Below are 20116 nucleotides of genomic sequence, written 5' to 3'. Positions count from 1 at the left end.
TACTCTGACCTTGCCAAAATCTGACCTTCCTCTGTGATATTTCACTAAAGTTAAAAGCCAAAGTCCCTGTTTTTGTTTCCAAACATACCTGTTTGTCACCAAGGGTTGCTGTGTGCTGTCATTCTAATATTATTTGTATTCTGTGCTGTATTGCCAGGGTCAGCAATGAAACATGATTATCTTGGGATCTAATGAAATAGTTTCCTGCCTTCTGTAATTCTCGCAGTGGCTCAGACATTTAACCTTTTGACCCATTGGGACTAGTGGCCTAATAAATATACTGCTATGACAGCAGAGCTGTCTCAATTGTTTGCTGTATCTCCAAGAAGTCAAATATTTTAAACTTTTAAATGTTTTGCACTTCTTTTATTTCTCCCACATGATGGGGTTTTTTTTGAACACAGCTCAATAAACCTAGTATGTGTTGAATTTGAGTCTTGCATAGTATCTACGTGAATTTTATAGTAATAAATTACAGCATGCCAGGTAATATCTGGAAGAACTTTTAAAGGCAATAATGAAAATATTTTCTGTTATACTACATCATTATTTCTTTTTTACCATCTTTCTTTACCTTTATCATCTCTCTGTCTTTGGCATGTGTATTTAATCAGGACAGCATAAGTGGTGGATTTTATCTTAGACATGGCTCTGACAAGGTTCCGGATACTTGATTCCTCTCACTTTTATTACCATTCCTCTGATCTCTCTGGGCACAGTTTCAGCATGTGCCTGTGTTTCTCAGCTGTGAGATGGGCTGCCACACGTGGCTGGCCCAGCTGAGCTACAATGCTGCTCCTGCTGAACAGACCTTCAAAAAATTGCTTGGAGCACATTAGCAAAAATGGATTGAGTAGGCCTAAAAAAAAAATGAGTTGCTATTTTCAAAGCAGCCTAAGGGTTTTGGACAGTCTTTTAAATCACAAATCCATCTCCATTTCCTGGAGTGTTATGAAATCATCAGCACTGGTGTGTGATTAGGTGTATGTGTATGTAAATACACAACACAGTGTCTCAGTGCTATTTGGGTAATAAACAGCAGAGTCATGATGAGTTAAATTGATCTTTTTTTTTTCTTTGAACTCTGTCCTAATTGATTTCTTTTTGAGATATAGCATTATAAATCTCTGGGTTCTATATATTGCTAGCCTTTTCTAATTTGCATTGGGCCAGAGATATATGGTAGCATAATACTGTAAATTTACTAAAAATATTTCATCCCCTTCTTTCCCTGATTTTTTCCTCCCAAGTTATGCTTTATGAAATCTTGTCACAGCTCCCAGTGATGTGTTAACAGTTTCTGGAGGTTGCAATTCATCCTGTAAAGGCAAACCAATGCTTGAGAAACTGTAGGAGGTAGCTTGGATTCACCGACTCAGACAGCCTTTTGTGCAAAAGGGGCAACTCCTGCCATGTGGGGCTAGCTCAGAAACCGGTATTGTGGGGCAACATGGTACAGAGATGGCTGATCAGCTTTCTGCAGAGGCAGCCTGGGTTGGCTTGGCCAGTGTTGAATTGGGTGAAGAAAATATTACTGGTTCTTACCAAGCCTTTTGACTGTGCTCTGCCATTGGAGGGCATTCATCAGCTCAAGCGCAAGATCACGCTTCTTGGACCTTCTAAGCCCAGCCTTTCTGTTTCTCTAGCAAGCCCACGGAAAACCTGAAGTGCTGAGAAACATGGTGCAGAACAGGCTGGCTGGAGCTGCAGTGGTCAGGCCAGGTCTGGCAGGGCTCATTCATGCTGGTTCGCTGCTGCCCACATCCCGTCCCGCTGATGGTGCTGAGCCCTGTGAGAGTCTCTTCTCTGCCTTCCTAGGGATCCTGGTTAGCGGGGCACTGCACAGCCACATGGAGTGTGTCAGTGTTGCTATACACGCAACTGTACTTGCATGTAACTGCACTTAGAGGGTTTTCCAAAGTGTGTTGAGAAGCACATATCCTTCCAGTTTCCTAGGGTCATTTAGGTGGGGTACCCTTTGGGTACACAGAGACTTGAGAGTGGTGAAGTTTGACTTAAACATCATCTGCATAGATTTTTATATGCAGTCACCACTGTCTTTTAAAAGGCTGGCTTATAGGTTCCCAACAGTAAAGGTAGTTATAACTATATTTTGACACAAAGGAGTATCTATGCATCTGTTGCAAAAGAAATGAGTTATTTGATGACACAATGTCTTTTTCACTCTGTGTATCTTTCTATTGGTGTGTGTTTCCTACAAATGTACAAATTGTACTTGTAGATGTGCTGCAGTTCAGGTTCAAGATGTTTTGTGGATATGCAGGCTTAAAAAAAAAAAAAAAGGGGGGAAACCATCAACCCTCTCAGGAGTTGCCTCAAAGTGGGAGTCAATAGGGAGCTCTCTGTCCCCTTCCGATGTTAAAACATTTCAATTAACTAACAGATCTTCCCAATGTGGATTTGTCTGACATTCTCCAAAGGCTCTTTGCCTGTAAAGCAAGGAATGGAAAACAAGCATCCCTATAGATAGCTTCACCATCTCTGTCAGGTGTCATGTTGTGATAGTATTTTTTCATCTAATGAATTGTCAAATATGATTCAGTGTAAATTGCAAATGTAGATTAGAAATGCTCTTCAAGTAATGAAAGTGTTTCATAACACAGAGTACGAGAGGCTAACAATAAAGGAAAACTGCTTATGATAACTTGTTTTGTGCTGAGGAGGTCCTGGTTCTTTTGGGATCTCAGTAAGAAAGACACCCAATGCTTAAAGCTGGTTAACTAAGTTATTCAATAAAGGATGGAAATTAGAGTGCTAGCAATCTTGCATCCCTCTTGATCCTGGGACCCTGCCTGCTGTGGCATTGGATGAGCCCTGGGTGGCTCATGGCACGCTGTGTCACTTCCATCCACGGTGAGTGTCACCAGCCTTTCTCTTCACTTGGTACCCTTACAGGGTCTTGGTCACAATACACGTCCATCAATCACTGATAGGCAGACAAGTTTGGAAGACGGATTTAGTTTTGAAAAGTCCCTTGGATAATATGGTCCACTACCTTATATCAATAAAATTATAGTTCTTGTCCTTGAAATATGTGCATTTGTACGAGACAATGCTCTATACACATATAATTAAGTATGCATTGTATGTATACACCTTGATTATCTATGCATTGATTATGTGTACACAGATTAATCATATTATTGTGTAGAGCAGCCTCATGGTATCTGTGATATGGAGGCATGCATTGGAGAAGTAGTCATGGCTATTCTGACATGGCTGGCTGGTATCACAGGCTACCCAGAGCACACCTGCACATGCGAGAAGGAACCAAGGGTGCGGATCACTGACTCCTTGTCCCACAGTCTTCAGCTGTGCCACCGCAACACTGAGGGATGAATAGAAACTTGTGAATGGTGATGTATGCCTTTTGGTAAAATACCACTGTGTTAGACTTATTTGCCCAGTGAAGCCAGTATAGTTCAGGTAATATGAAGAGGTCTTGTAATGAGTTGTTAATGTTGGAGGGGTATACTTTAAAAAAAATTTAAAAAAAATAAAAAAGCCATCTCCAAAGTAAGGCAAATGCTGCTTCTGGAGATGTTATGGAGGGAGTAGGTGATGCTCATTTTGCATAATCTCTAAGATGCCTGACTTCTACCTACCACACTCATTCTGTTACAGATTTCATTCACTCATGTTCTCATATGCACATACTTTCAAGAACCAAGACATGTATGTGTGCACAAGTAGTCACATTGGGACCATTTGTGTGACAGGGGATGTTGGGCACTCATCATGTGTTTTGAGTTCTTATTGACTGGAAATGACAAACTTTTTTTGACTGTACGAGTTAAGGAGTGGATGGTGGTTTTGCTATTGTGCCTCATTTTGTTTCATTCCTCCACAAAAATCCTGAATTTCAGTTTTCTTTTTCCTTATCTGGATGTCTTATGACTCCAGTCCTGTTCTTCATTGTCTTGACACCTTATCTTCAGTTATCTTAAAGTCAGTTTGTTCTTCCTTTTACACAAAATCACATATATGGTACTCAGTAGCAAATAACTACTAACTTTCCTTTTAACCCCTGTTCTGCTGTTTCTTATGGTGTGCATGTGAGCACACATGCACACATACACAAATATTTTCTTTTGCACTTCATTTGTACCAGTCTTAATACTTTTGTTTTAAATCTCTTCAGAAATGTAGGAAATTGTTCACCTTAGTCATTTGTGGAAGGCGTTGATATTTGCGTTCTGATGTTGCAGCTGTGCAAATGGCCACCTGACTCATACTGGAATACATTCCTTTACAGTTTGCTAAGTATCAAGTTCAGAGATGTGTGAAAGCTTCCTTTCTGGAAAAGAAAAGGAAAGCTCCAGCATCCGGTGCCGCGACAAGATTTAGCTTGCTAGCTAAGCATTCCCTTGCTGGCTGCTGACTGGTGTGTTCTCCTGTCTGTGTTGCTGATCCTCTGCTCTGTGGGAGCGTAGGCATCGCTCCTGTGGATGGGCATCAAGGGAGGAAAGACAACTTCGTATTCTGTGAAAACTGCTGTTGAGAGAAGGAAGACTCTAAAGGGAAAATTCTGATGATGCTGGTGAAGTAGCTTAAAAGCTTCTGTGAAAATGGGACTGCCTCTGAAAGAGCTGAGATTGATGGGTTTTGCTGATTTTCAAAAGTTAGTTGTTTAAACTGTTTGCAATTTGCTTGCGATTTCCACATGAAACAAATATAGTGAATCAGGAGCCAGAATACAGTATATCATCCAGAAATAAATACCCAGGGGTAAAATCTGGGCTTCACTGAAGCCAATGAAAGCTCTTGTTACTTTCTCAGTAGAACTAGATAAGTCATGGATGCTTGATTTGCATATACTTATGCAATGATTTTACAGTTTGGAAGATAGGTCACCCTGAGACAAAGCTGCTGACAAAGCAAAAGCATATTATCCTCTTAAACTTGTTATCCTTTGCAAATTGCTTATTGGGAGACAACTTCACAAATGGGAGTTTTCATCATCAGGCAGTATTACGTATTTAACAATGTGTCAGAGAACAAGGCTGAGAACTACCTAAGATTTTGGCTGAGGCAAGATGGGCCCATCCTATAAAGGTGCCTGCAACTCTGGATGTTGCCTGCTGATTCCTGATCTCACTGTTTTGCATGTGGCTTTCAAATCCTGTCCTCGCTACAGCCACCTTCCTCTGTGTTCGTGCAGTAAAAGGAAAGTACTGCTAGGGACAGCCGAGTCCTTAGGCAAAAGCACTGGGAGAGCTATGCCTGGACAAATGGCTTAGATTGCAGGTTTCTTGCTTATAAAGCTAAATCTTGGTTGAACTATTGTCTTTTGCTTATGTGGGGGTGACACATGGGAGCCTGATCAGTCTGGAGCCCTGCTGCACTAAGACAAGTAGGTATACAAATGCGCAGCATGGGGCATGGTCTGCCTTCTTCAATTTGTCATCAGGTTGGCTTTGGACAGACATGTTTGGTGTGAATGCGGTGGTACTTGGAGGAGTGCCAGGCCATCTACCTTCTCATGCAGCCTCATGTCAGACAAGTCCCTCTCCTCATTAGTAGATCTGCTGGTCAGCAGTGTACACCAAACTCCTTTCCTCACTGTCTTTACTTTGGTTGAATAAATGAGCAGGGTTTTTTGTTGGGTATTTTGGGTTTGTTTGGATTTTTTTTCTTACTCTATACAAAATGAATTAAAGCTCCCTAAGGATTACATTGGGGACAATTTATAGCAATCCCATTCTTTGAGTCTCTTTTTTTTTTTTTATTAAGTAGGCAAGCTGTTGTTGCTGTAACATGATTATCAGTACCACCATATGCCTTAAAATCTCACTTGCTCCGGAGGCATGAGATTATCCAGCACTTGCAGTAAGCACCCAGCTGCAATAGCATTGTGTGGAACAGGTGTGTGCGCTGCATTGATCAATGCTGATGGAAGCATAAAGTTCCCTATGGTAAATCTGTGGCTGGCAGCACTCTAATTAAACCTTCCTTTGAACATAAATGAGAGGTCTGTAATTTTGGCCTCTTGTTCTGAAGGTCACGCTTTTATTTAGAGATTTTTCCAACTTAAACTTTTAGGAGGTTTTATAAATGCATGAAGCAGCAGAAATCTCTGAATTGTCTGTCCTTCTCCTTTTAAACCTTTGGTTTAGAAGTTATTTTTCTAAAAGCTAATGTGTGCCCTCTCTGAAACTTAGAACTAGAATGTGAAGCTCTCCCTTGCACTCCATTGTCCAAGCTACTTGTGCTAAAGTATTAGAGAGTACTGGAGTTTTAGAAAGCACGCATTCTTTACTGCAGCGCTGGATGCAGGGGGATAATTCCACCTAGTGTGCATGCTACAGCTTCAGCACAAACAGATTATATGGAGTAACTAGTTACATATTAATCAGATTGGTATACATAATCATAAAAATTATTGTAACTGATTATCATAGTACTGCCTACATCTGATCATGTGCAATGAAGAATTCATCTGATTCGAAGGGCTGCTATTGTGACCACTGACCCATTTGAAATTCTGTTTGCTGACCTTGAAGTCTTTATTCTTCATCCTTATTCTTTGATCTTGGAGCTTAACATGGTTTCAGTCACATATGGTTGGTTTCAATATTATTCTTATCTAATGTACAGGAACATCCAGTCATAAGAGCAAAGAACTATAAAACTTATGAGTAACTACCTCTACTAGTTAATTGCTTGGCTACACTTTTGTCTATTGTTTCAATCATAACGTTAGTATAAGATTTCTAATAACTATTTAACAAATCTCACTTTTACAGTCATCTAGCAGCAAACTAGTTTCCGTGGCTGGTGCAAAATATTAAAACTATAAAAATATTTAGACTTACCATACAGAATGTATGGTATATGCTATCACTTTGAAGACAAGATTGTACTTGTATTACTTGTTTTCTTATTCAAGAAGAGAAGTTTTCTGTTCTTAGAGAAGAAAATCCTTAATTTTGCTGCTTGGCAAAAATACTACTGTTTACCATATACTCAGAACACATAGGTTTAGATCTCTGCTTTTTTTTTAATTGAAAGAAAATAGTACAAAACATTAAGAGAAAAGGGTCTAAATAAAATAGGTGTTCTATTGCTTCCAGGATATATGTAAATACAGCTAAGTGTTTTGCAGCAGCAGCAGCAGCATACCATTTCCTTCTAAATTTGAGACCAAACCTCAGAATCCCTCCTAAGCTGAAGCCCAGCTAGATTAAAGATTTCCGGTGACTCAGTAAGCAGGTAACTTACATAGTTCTGTTTGTCAGCTATGGTGTGGGAAAATAACAATTAGTTGTTTTATAAAATTGCATGAATGTACTTGAAAGGTAGCACAAACCTAATATTATGATAATGAAATTACAGTTTTCCAGTCATCATTTTTTGTATCTGTGTTGAGGCATACTCCTTCTATTTGCAGCAGACAGTGATACAGGATTTCTCCATTGATTTTTTTTTTTTTTTTTTTTTTTACTCTAATGTGCAAAGAATGTTATTTTCTAAGCAGCAGCTTTCTCTTTCTTTGCTCCATCCGACTTCACTGGTTGGTGTGCATCTCCGTCTAGGATGTGGTTGTCCCCCTACTCCTTATTTCCTCCCTTCTTACAAGAGAGATTCTAGGCATGCAATCTCTGCTTCCTTATATGCTGCTCTGGGATAGTCCTAATTTGTTGTGATTAGAGTCCTTCCTCCCCCTTGTGCCTTTGCAGCTGGAAATAATCTTTCCTTGTAGAATACTACCATTGAAACTTTTCTCCAGCAGAAAACTACGGCAAAAGTAGTAGCAGCAATGTAGAATGCAGCTGGTATACTTCATGGGTTGTTTTTATTATTCACTAGCAACATGAGTTTTCTTAGAACACTCTTAAAATGCGCTGTAAAGGTGCTCTTACTATGGAATGTGAGTTTATATATGGGGAGCTAATGTGAAATAAAGAGTGTCTTGGCAGGCCGACAAGTCTAAAGAATTGGATTTTGGCATGCATTCTTTGCAGCTTTATTCAAGCAAGCACAGGAGAAGGAATTACAATTATCTTGGCCATTTCATAGTTAGAAATGAAAGAAAAGCAGCCAGAAAAGAAAAAATCAAGTTTTAGTTAAACATGGGATTTTGCCATTTACTGCAGAAGTAATAGAGCTTCCATGGAAGGCATGTTCCATCTCAAACTTTAGACACATTTTGTTTAAAAAAAACCAAAACAAACAAACAAAAAAACACCAACCAAAAACATTTACAGTTTCTGTGTTTATTCTGGTAATGCTTCTATTGGTTTTAATTGGAATTTTGTAATAGCTGGAGGTTGGCCTGATAATATTGCGAACTCATATAAGCACCAATATAGACATTGGTGCAAGTTTTTAAGCCACTTTATCTTTCACTAATAATGTGTGAATTATTTTGTTTGTAGAAATAATTTAATTATTGGCCATATTCATTTTGAACAGAGCTGCTTTAAAATTACCAGCATGAACATAATTAGTTGTGTTGTAGATAAGTGGTGCTCTTTGTTACAAGCTTCCCTTTTCTTGTGTTTTCTGTGCCTGGAGGGAATGCTCAGGATGGGGAATTCAAATCCTCATCTAAGAGTGCTGTTAAAGGCAATTAAATGGAAATTCTTACTCACTCCCCCTTTTACTGGATTGCTGATGAACAATGGAGGTTAGTATTGAATGTTCATTTTCAGGGTAGTGCTTTCTTCTTCTTGTCTATAAATATTTCCTAACCATCACATTTAAGAGTATTTTTGTTCCTTATTTATAAAAAAGCAGCATGGTTGCCTAAGGCCTCACACCGTGGCATATTGATTGAAATCAGCACAATATGTACTGAGACTGCAGAAGTGTGGCCGTGTCTGTAGCCGAGTTGAATGTAAATGCTCATTTCCCCCAGTATTTTCTGAAGGCTTTGTTGATTAGCATCTGATGTATGAGTTTCAGCAGGCCTGTAGACACTGTAGGGATACACTGAGAACAAACAGAGGACGTCCACATTGTGCACACTTTTATCCAAAGCTTCCTTGAGGAAAAGACTATGAATAGTTGACATTTGTCCTACTGCTCTGCATCTGTAAACAGTCTCAGTATTACTTTTGTTTTCCATGTATCTGATCTCCTCAGTATTTCTGGCACAGATAAAACCTCCAGCACGTTAGTTTGCAAGTCTTTTTGCAAGTTAACTCTCTCATGCAGATATTAACTTACATGACTTTACCATTGCACCAGCATTTGCATTGGTATTGAATTGAGTTCATTAAGTAAGCTGGTATTTGGAAATGAAGTTAAATGCTTTTTGCCTTTAGGAGATAATAATAAAATATCTTCTTCAAGTAACATTTATGGATGTATCATAGTTATGAGCACAGTATAGTTAACTATAGTATATTGTATCTCAGATTGTGAATGAGTGTATCATAACAGTCGTCTTCACTGCATAGCAGATACTGTCCTCTACATTTTTCAAGTGGGAAGTTGAGGAACAATTTCCTTAAGGTCATACCAAGTGTCTGTAGTAAAGCATGAATTGAAAACTACTGTCCTTTAAAGTTTAACCTTTACCTTTTTCAGAAGGCAGACCAACCTCATCAGAAAAAATAAGGAAAACCCAGTTTGTCATCTTGCTTTAAACAGAGTATAAAACATTTAGCGTTTTTTCTCCAAGATGGGGCGTATGAAGTAAAAAACAGGTGGTTACATTTAAAAAACAAACAAACAAAACCAAAACAAAACAAAAAAACAAAACAAAAAAACATCCAAACAAACACACAAAAATCCTATTCATGTTGTGTGGCATAGAGCATAAAGCTGATCGTCTTGAGTCTGGAAATTATGAAATGACTAATTCTTAGATGGTTGCTTGGCTACAACTGAATTTTGATCAGTTATCTCATATTCCTTTTGACTGGGGGACAAGTTAAGTGTAGGAACCTTGTTTGCCATTCTGAGCTGACGGAGGAATTAGTGATGGGATCGAGCATCTTTCTATCTTCTACGTCTTTGTAGGAGAGTTCAGCATCCTGCTTGCTTGAACGCAGGAGGAATCAGGCAAATGGGACACTCCCGTAGCTGTAAAACAACAAGCTGTTTTCAGCTAGCATGTCAACCCAAAAGTTCATGGTCTAGTTTTCTTGCCTATATGCCCATGCTGATTCCAGCTGTGTTCTCAATCTGGTTTTGAGTTTCCAATCTGCTTCCCTGCATGGGCTGTCCATCTCCCATGCACTATTCGCATATACCTATTAATTTTTTTCTTCTGTCATCATTAAGCATGCATCTGTCTGTGTTTTGATTGCAACATGCCTATTATTTGCATTTGAAGACTTTAATCGCTTCAGAATTGGATTCCAAAAGGAAACCTATTGACCTCTCTCAGCTGTCTTAAATTATCATCAGGAGGTCATGTCAACTACTTAAAGATTTAGTCTAAATTATGAATAAATTTCAGAGGCATAAAACTTTACCACTTTTTAAGAAAACAGATATAACATGATTGGAGCCCTTCAGTAACTTCTGTAAGAGTGGTGGTGTTTGCTGTTGGCACCACAATGCTGCCAAAAAAACCAAGTTGGGTGTAGACTCAGTGCTACCTCCTGTGTTCATCAAGAATAAAACATGGTCCTTGTCCAGGACCCTGGACAATCTGTGTACCCACAGTGTGAGGGAGCAGGGAACGACAAACACCAAGTGATCGGAACCGAGCATACACCTGTAAGAAAGCCCACGGAGATTCCCAGTTAGGCTGAATACTGGCTTGGATTTACTAGCAAAGAAACTGCTACAGGCAGGTTGATTTCAGCAGCGTTTAAGTGAACAGGGTGTATAATACTGGAGGTAAGTTAAGGAAATAATGTGTCTATATGGAGCCCATCGCATCTTAGGGGGGACGGGGGGCAGTTTTGTACTGGCTGGTTTTGAGGGCAGGGCTAGAAGCCTGCTCACCCACTCGCTCCCCTGCTCAGCCTTGCCTGGAGGGGATTTCCTCCCAGACCTATGTCTGCTGCTGATTGCTCCCTAACAGAAGAATGTCAGAGAACCATGAGCTTTGGATAATGAGTTGTGAAGAAGGGAAAAAAAAAATAAATATAGTAAGCTTAAAAAAAAAAACCCAAACAAAATCTGAAACACACGGAATTGCAAGTGACTAAAGGAATATTCAGTGATAAGTGGGCATTCAAGCTGTGCCACAAAATAAGGCCTGTCCCTGATATTAATCCCAGTTAGGCATTTCTAGCAAAGGTTTCAGTTTGTGGTGCCATACTGGTGTTTGGCTAGGAAATATGCTACCCTCTTGGATAATCCCAAACTGATTTTTTTTTTTTCCCTGCTTTTGTGTTAGGAATGTGGAGGTAACTAATACATAATACATTCTGCTTTGCAGCAAGTTAGCAGCTGAAATGGGTAATTATTTGAACAAGTTCAATGCTGTTGCATTATGCATCAGAAAAACTACATTAAGTGTCAAAGCCATGAAGGTAGGCTGCCTGCTTGTCCTGATAGCAGTCAGGTCATGTTTTATTGCTTATTAGTCATCACAGACTAGAAGAGTGAATTTCTATGCAAACACTTCAGAATTCCTGCCCCAGGAGGTGGCTAGTAAAAATAAAACTGAAACTCAGAAATAGCATCCTTCATTACCTACTTATGTTTTTAGCTGATCTTTTGCATATGTGCTGCTTTCTACACCTAAATTAGACATCTAGTTTCTCTTTTTCCCTTTTTTTTTCCAAGTGCTAAATATAATTTTCATTTTACAGACATCATTTCATGTCACTCACTGCTCATGAGCTTTCTATTGGTGTTTATATTTGTCATATAAATATTCTTACATATGTTGTTTGGAACAGTCATATTTTTCTATTGCTCTTTTACAGATCTGTGCCCATTTTATTCGCTGCTTTCTTTCTTTCATGCTAGTTTGCTTCTGACACTGTAATTTCTATTTGGGGTTATTTAGAGTTCAATGGCAAATGGGCTTTTCCTCAGAAGTTACACCTTTCTCCGTGATCAGACTGACCTCTTGCCTGTGTGTGCCCACTGTTGCCATCCTTTATCACGCACTCAAATACCGATCATTATTTTATTGTTCTCAAAGTTCAAATTTTAAGAAACCCCCTAAAAGGTCATGATACTGTTATACAATTCTCAGGTCTCAGAATATATATACAATGTTTAATGAATTCTCAGGTCTCGGAATATACATACAACGTTTAATGGCATCTTGTTTTTATGACCAACTTACCAAAAAAGTATCTCCTAACTCAGTCGAGAGCATCCTTTCAAGCAAAGTCTTGAGAGGAGTGCTGGGACTAGTGTAAGGTGAAATTCAGACTGGTTTCTGTTAGGACAGTCTTTGTCAAAACAGTAAATGTGCCTCAGTCTTTGTAGCTGACTTTTAAGTTATTGTGCCTACGCTGGGAGGGGGTTTCTCTGGGGGATAGAAGCCATAAAAGACTATACAGCCCTGTCTGAGTCCTGACTTAAGTTTGGGAGATGTGCTTTGTCAGAAAAACTCTGCAATGTGATTGCTGAAACTAAGGGCCACCAAGGGACCACTAGTGATTTCTAAGTGGTTTTAATGAGTAGTCATACTAAGCAAGGCAGCACCATACTGAAAAGAACTGTGGTAATTAAATAACATGTCTGCAAGATATAGTACAGCACCCATCCAAATACTGTGTAGAAACAGTGCAAGCGAGTTGGGCACCATTCCCGCAGTTACAACCACAGTTCTTTGCTTCTGCAGTTACTTCTTTGTGGCTAGGTCAGAGAACTCCACAGCATATGTGGATGTACTTGTCCTAACCCATTTGAAAAGATGGAACAGAATGGAAGAGCCACCCCTGTGGTCCCCTCTTCTGCTACCAAAAAGACTCGTGCCACACAAACCCTGGCATCACCTGAAATTTGGTTTAGGGAGAAGCTGGTGTGGTACTAATATAGGTGACAAAGTACTTTTAGGCAGGAACGGTTTATCTCCAGGAGCCAAGCTATATACCTTTGCTATAAATACCTGACTAAAATATCTATCTTCATCAATGGTGAACACAGGGAACATCTGCTCTCCATTTGCATGGTGCTTCTTCCTCTCCCTTGGTGTTGTGTGGTGTCAAAGGAAAACTGTTTCCCCAGTCAGGCTTCCATAGCAGGCTAGTATTTTCCCATATGCAATACCATAAGATATGTTCAGCAAACTAGTTTGTACCCAACACTTGACCCAAATGCAGGTGAACTTTCTTTAGCTTGCAGTCCAGGTAGCCACCTTGTCATGTTTTAAGCTTCACCTGCTGCTTCTTCCTTCCACACCTGATGCCAATACTAGTTGCATCCAGTTCTCACATATGAATGCCTCTGTGCCAAATGCTCCTCCAGTTCGTATCCATTACTGGCTTTCACTAACATGGATTTCCCAGCTCCTGGGGACCTTTTGACTCTTTACTGTCCAACCTGCTCAGGAGGTAATTGTGAGGACTGAAGTGGGCTGTTCCAGCTCTCCCAGGCTGCAGCCAGCTCGTGCTGTTCGTGTGAAGCGGTGGTGTGAGGTGTACTGCCCCATCCAGACCGGGAAACTGGGAGTTGTTGGATGACAACAGTTGCGCTTGTCATAAAGTTAGTTGACCTGAAAAGTTTTTCAGGTGACTAACTGTTCCTGCTGCAGGGATGGCTTCAGGGAGATAAGTGAGCGCAGTTAATTGAAATATTTCTATCATAGCGAGGTTATAAGGTTTTATAAATAAGTAAACATATTAAGCAAATTATTAAAACATAAAACCAAAATAGAACAAATATCTGGCTACCAGCTGAAAAATACTGATGTACGGCTGAATTTAAAAGTGATCAATCTCATGGAAGGCCTTAAGTGGGTATGTCTGGAAAGTTTAAACTTTTTGGTGTTGTATACAGACCATGAAATACGGAAGCAGGACTTTTTACTTGCTTTTTAATTAAAAGACATCTTGTGTTCCTCTCCTTGTTGTGTGGATCTGCAGAATTTCCATCGATATGGAAAGAGAACTATGCTTCCTTTCTTTCCTTCCCCTGATTTTTAATGTTTAAGAAAGAAATTGAATAGTATAATATATGGTAATGTTCAAATTTACTTTCGTAGAAAAAAAGTTTAAATTATTTTCTCTGACATTTTCTGTAGTCATAGCTACAAGAAAATGTTAAGTACACACTAATTTTCTGTTATGCTATGCACCTTCCCCAAAATGTGCATTCATGGCCATTCTCAAACATCACATGTGCTAAAATGCGCCTTTAAAGTACGCTTGAGGAAAATATAGTATGTACCTGGGAAGCCATCATCACTGTGTACTGGTATTTACCCATAGTGCTTTTAATTGTAGTTCTCGGGTATTTACCCATAGTGCTTTTAATTGTAGTTCTCGGGTAGAGAGGGCTCCAGCTCCCATTTCTTCAGGAGCTTCTCCAGCTCTGTCAGTCCTACCTGCTGTTCTGCTGTGTTTTGATTTTTTTTTTTTTTTTTTTTTTTCCCTCCCTGCCCCCGGATGTGTGGTGTTTACATTTGTCTTGTAGGTATTAGACTGGTGCTTTTTGCTCAGTCTCAACTTAGGAACAGTGAGCCATTGAATGTAAGTATGTTGAGTAAGATATAATTTATCAGTAGTGTTCCTGAAACAGTCGTCTTAGTCACAGATATAGTTACTGAATCAGTGCTTAACAGTTTCATTAGACTGAATTTCTTGTTACTTGGAAAATCCTATTTGGCAAGTTGCTGATGCTTGCTATTTCAGTAACTTGCAGTCTTTTGAGAAGACAGCTGGGTTAATACATTATTGAATATTTTTAGAATCCTTTAATGCTGAGTTCACAGGAATCTCTAAGTGAATTAGACTTAAAAGCTAAAAAGTTTTTGAACAGGGTTTTGCTTTGAAGTTTCTAAGGGGTGGCTTCAGTTCTAGTGCCAGTAAAACGTAGAATGTGTTCTGAAAGGCTATAAATAGTGGCAGTAAAACAATGGATTTCATTTGGCAAGTAGTTCTTATTGACGGGAAGGCAAAGGAGGACACAGCTTACAGTGGGTACAAATGTATACTCTGCTTTGTGGTTTCATATAGCTGGGTAGAAATTGGGCTTTAGGGGAGAATTTCCCACCAAAAGAACATATATAGCCATGACATATCTCTCCTATATTGGGGAAAAAAAAATTTTAAATCATGGTCTTTCAAAAATACTCTCTTTGAATTGAGAGAGAGCTTTTGCCTACATTAGGCTAAATATTCTTAACATTAGAGGCCGCCTTCTGGCTTTTTCCAGAATTAGTCCATGTCATTTTCAACCAAATATCTGTTTTTAAAGGCAATACAAACAAAATAGGCTGTGCTTTTATTTTACCTTGTATATTATTTCATTACTATTTTATTTTTATTTATATATTATTTTGTGTTATTACATTATTTTTTTGTGTTATTATATTATTGCAGGTTTTTCCCCTCTGTCTTTCATAGCTGAGTATCTCCATCACTTCTACTGTTGTGGCTTCTACTTTGCTTTCTTCCGGGTTGCTTCAGAGCTGTCCAAAATAACATCAGAAACTGTCACTGGGAAAATACTGCCTTACTAAACTGATCACTCTAAACCAGTAACAAAAGGGGGAAGAGAATCACTGAAAATTACCTATATATTTAGAAACTTCTTGAATACTTAAATATTGTTTCTTTTCAGTAGAAGCAGAAGACACTGTGTAGAAATGAAAAGAAGGGGCTTTCAAACTCCGTGTTTAGCTTACCAGCAGTATAAATGGCCACTGCTTGAAACAGCTCATTTATGTTTTTTTCAAGTTATGGGAAGCTTTTTTCCATACCATGAAGTCAGCTCCTATAATAAAAGAATGTTGAAAATGGAAAGCAATTTCAAAAAGATTTGTCAGCTATTTATGCTCTTCAAAAAAAAACCAAACACCACCTTTTGTTTTGCAGAACTAGAAAAGAAAGGAATTGACGAATTGTCAGCTGCCCTCATGCTGGAGAGTTAAACACTGGCACTAATTAACGGCTAGTTAGCAGAGTACCATCTTGATCTCAGTGGAGGTTGCCTGGATAGGGGCCATAAATCCATACTGTAAATGAGAACAGCTTCAAGATGCTTCATTTCAGCTAAATGAGATGGTGGCCTTCAGCTGCTAGGAAGCTGCTAAAGCAGTATTTATTAGGTCAGAGTTTGGGACTCACAGATCTATTTCATTCCTGCTGGCTATGCATCTGCTCGTTATTGTTGATAATTTTTCTAGGGCTTCAGTCGTTTTATACTGTGCACTGTTTTCCTCTTCCAGGCATTTGGACAGTCCTTCTCAATTCACCGCAAAGTGGCTGAAGATGGTGAAACACGTGAAGAAACTCTTCTCCAGGAGTCTGCATCAAAAGAAGCTTATTACCTCGGGAAGATTTTGGAGATGCAGAACGAGCTGAAGCAGAGCAGGGCAGTGGTCACCAACGTTCAGGCAGAGAATGAGAGACTCACTGCTATTGTCCAAGACTTGAAAGAGGTAAATGGGGGTGTGCAGGGAGCTAGGGGCTGAATTTTTTTTTTTTTTTTTAGTATCATGGGTGGCATGGCTCTGAGTCATAAAAATACTACAAGAAGTAAAAATGCTCGCCTACCAGTCTGTGATCATCCCAGAAACTACCTGGCCTGAGAGGGTTAGAATTTAGAAAGGAAAACATGTAACTTTTAAATTATTATATTTGTAGGGTTCTTTTGTTGTTCTTTAAAAATAAAACTCAGTTCAGGAAGCTATAATTTCCAAAGCACTCTTAGCATTTTGCATTGTATTTTATAGTGCCTACATATAATTTAATGTTACATAAACACCTTTTCTGCACACTTCTAATATTCATGCAACTCCTGTCTTTCTCAACACTCGTGTAATTTCTTAGGTATTCTGGGTTGGCTAGAATTAGATAAAGCTTTCGCCAGTTTTTTTCTACTGTAAAGCAAAATTAAAATGCATGCTCATGTTTTGAAAATGGGTAACGGTAAGGAAGCCAAATGTAGTTAGTGGCCATATGGGACACAGTGGTTATTGATTAATTTAAATGGAGAATTTAGTAGTATTTAGTAACTAGTCTTTTTTCGCTTGAAATTTGGAAGTTTAGATAGAAGGGTTTTTTACTTACTGTTGTTCCTATATCCCAGTTAGTGGAGGACTGATATAATTTTACTAGTTCATTCTTTCCATATTGATGGTTAGTTTGCACAATTCATGTAGCAAAGCTTAACACAAGACCGTATGTGAGAGGAAGGTTTCCTTCAGCTTTGCTAGCAAATTGGCTCTTGCTCACTTTCTTAGACTCTTAAACACACACAACTTAGACTTACTAAGATGTGTGTGTCCCACCACTCTGGCCAGCGTTAATTACGGTGAAATGTAGGATAAGGAATACTGACTATCAAGTCCTCATCACCTGTCCTGGGCTCCTCATAGATTTGTGACCATGAGCTCATTTTGGATGTGCCTTTGTGCCCCTAAGGAGTTGACATTTATCAAACTTTTCTCTTTGGCTTATGCCACTCCTGTGAGTCCCTGCTGACCTATTTGTTGCTCTCTAGTCTCCTTCCCTGGGTGTAGGCTGTTTTTGCAGTCTGGGTGTCTGAGAAATTGCACACAAGTCTGCTATGATTTTGATGGCCTGTTCATCAAGGTGCCTTCAATGCACACTTTTATCCTTCTGCTATTCCTTTTAGTGCTTTCACACACACATTTATACCTCATTGATGCCAGTCTTACTGTTTCTCTTGCAAACCTCTACAGATTCAGTTTTTTAAGCAGAGCAGCTACGCGCAGGGGAAGGCAGCACTTTGAAGTAACCCCACATCTTCCTTGCTTTCCCCAGGAATGCTGGGACGTAGGGGCTCTCCTGACTGTCCAGCTGCTGGAAGAGATCTTTCCTAGGTGATTCTGGAAAGTGATTCTTTCATGTGAATTTAACAAAGATTATCATGGGGAAGTGGTGCAGTCACCATCCCTGGAGGGTATTTAAAAGACATGTAGAGGTGGCACTTAAGGACATGGTTTAGGGTTACTTGGCAGTGTTAGGTTAACAGTTGGATTCAACGATCTTAAAGGTCTTCTCCAACCTAAATGATTCTGTTTTCTGTAGCTGAGTGGAATGGCATCCTTTTAACCTACAGAAACCCCTGGGACAGGGTCTCCCTGGGACTGGGTCCTTTAATCCCATTGAACATTCTTATTTAACAGTTGCACTGGACTTGCCCATAATACAAATCAGGTTTCAGTAAAAAGTAAATATATGCTGTTTATTCACAAGTTCCAATTAACATATGTGATTGTAATTGCTGTTGCAGTGGTTAACAAAAAAAATTAAAATCAAGTTTATATCTACTCATCCTAAAATCTTCTTGGTAATAGGCAACCAGCTGCTGACACACCTACCTAACCATTTGGTGAGAAAAAATACATGTTTGTCTTTGTAGTCAATTCCTTCCTTTGGGATCTCCTTGGGATTCCTTCAAATGCAAATCTCCCTTCCATTTTCTATCATGATTATTGATCTGGAAGTTATTCAGGAGGCAGTTTCAGTACCTGTCCTCCCTACAATATTGATTGTCCTCATTTCTTTGGAGATAATAGGAACCTGTAGTGTGAGACCAGCTGCAATTATTTTGTGTTCCAATGCTAAATAGAAACAAGGCCTAGTAGTTAAAGTGCAAGAAAAGAATTTACTTGAATAACAATAAGATGGATAAACTGATTGTTATTATTAAGATGATGTTGGACCCTGCATGTAAAGTCCTTGACTATGTTGAACTTTTATTTTGTGGAACTACAATCAATGTATTTAAACATAAATGGGATTAGTGCAGTTAGTTCATTCAAGCTTACACCACACATATTGTGATTAATTACTTGAACATAATAAGAGATAGTGGGTGGCTGACATCTGCCTCCAGGCTCTTGAGGATGTTGTCACACTGAATTACACTGGTATCTCTCCTTGTGCTCAAAGGAGTCTCACCCTTGTACCCAGCTCAGAATACCTTGGTCCAAACACATAAATCCTAAGGCTGTGATGTCCAAGTGCCTGCAGAAATGCGATGCCCTTCTACTGCAAGTGTTTATGAACTTCGCTTGGTGCTGAGTACTGCTAATAGGAAAAGGCAGGCTTAGCCTACTCCAAATCTTAACAAGCACTAAGGTGAGAAAAAAAATATGAAATGTCTGGTACATTTTGGGGTAAAGACAGTCATTAGAAGCTGCCACAGGTAGATTGCTACAGTGAGAAAGTAGTTTGTCTCTTTAACCAATATATTTTAAAATCTACTTAGAGAAAAAAATGGAAGAAGAAGGGATGATCTTTATGTGAGCAGCTGTAGTGAGTGATGTAAAGATAGATTCTGGATGGTAGCTATCTGGCTGTATACTGTCTCTTCCCCTCCCCGCCCCCCTCGCCTGCCCAAGACAATATGCTTTATAGTTGTTTTTTAAAACTTACTAAGACATCTTATAAATTAAACCAAAAAATTATATTAAGACTGAAGGCAAAAGGAGTGATTAAAAGTTTGAAAAACTGCTGTGTGGTTCTGGAAATAGCATTTTTGCATAGATGATGGAAATTTATGGTACTTTATCCATGCACTCAGTCCCTTATGATACTGAAGACTGATAGCTAGGATTTCAAAAAGTGACCCCTGTTATTGGTACCACATCCCTAAATAACACAGTCAGTGCTTCTCCGTTCCCTAGTCTGTCGTGGGAGTTCTCTTCTGAACACACAATGCTTTCTCAATTTGCACAGAAATCCAACGTCATATGAATGTGTATGAGCATTTTGTGAACCATCAGAATACACTCGTATGAATGCTGATGGCTTTTAGGAATCTTGGGAATTCCATAGCCCCAGAGTTTAAAAATTCATGCCTTTTTGCAAGTATCTGCCATATAGTCACAGCTGATGTCTGCAGGGTAGCTTGACCTGGATCCCTCTTGCTATTGAAGGGAATGTATCAGGCTCAGGTCTCTCGAGACTATGCATCGCAGTCTGGGAAAGCAAACAAACTGATTTCAATGCTCATCACTGGAAAAAGACATATATTTGAAGAACTTGAGCATTTTTTTCATCCTGATGGTGAAGGATGAATCAACAATCTC

General features: G+C 39.2%; 1 protein-coding gene across 7 annotated transcripts in view; it reads left to right on the top strand.

Annotated features, from left to right (window-relative positions):
* Window positions 1–20116, top strand: part of BICD1 (BICD cargo adaptor 1) — a 182695-nt gene that overhangs the window by 75280 nt on the left and 87299 nt on the right. For all 7 annotated transcript variants that reach the window (XM_069807594.1, XM_069807593.1, XM_069807596.1 and 4 more), the window contains exon 2: window positions 16280–16492. In XM_069807594.1, coding sequence (XP_069663695.1) covers window positions 16280–16492 — 213 coding nt within the window. The remainder of the gene's footprint in view (window positions 1–16279; window positions 16493–20116) is intronic.

Source organism: Haliaeetus albicilla, chromosome 19 (assembly GCF_947461875.1).
Source record: "Haliaeetus albicilla chromosome 19, bHalAlb1.1, whole genome shotgun sequence".
Taxonomy (NCBI): Eukaryota; Metazoa; Chordata; class Aves; order Accipitriformes; family Accipitridae; genus Haliaeetus; species Haliaeetus albicilla.
This window is presented reverse-complemented; position numbering and strand designations above follow the sequence as displayed.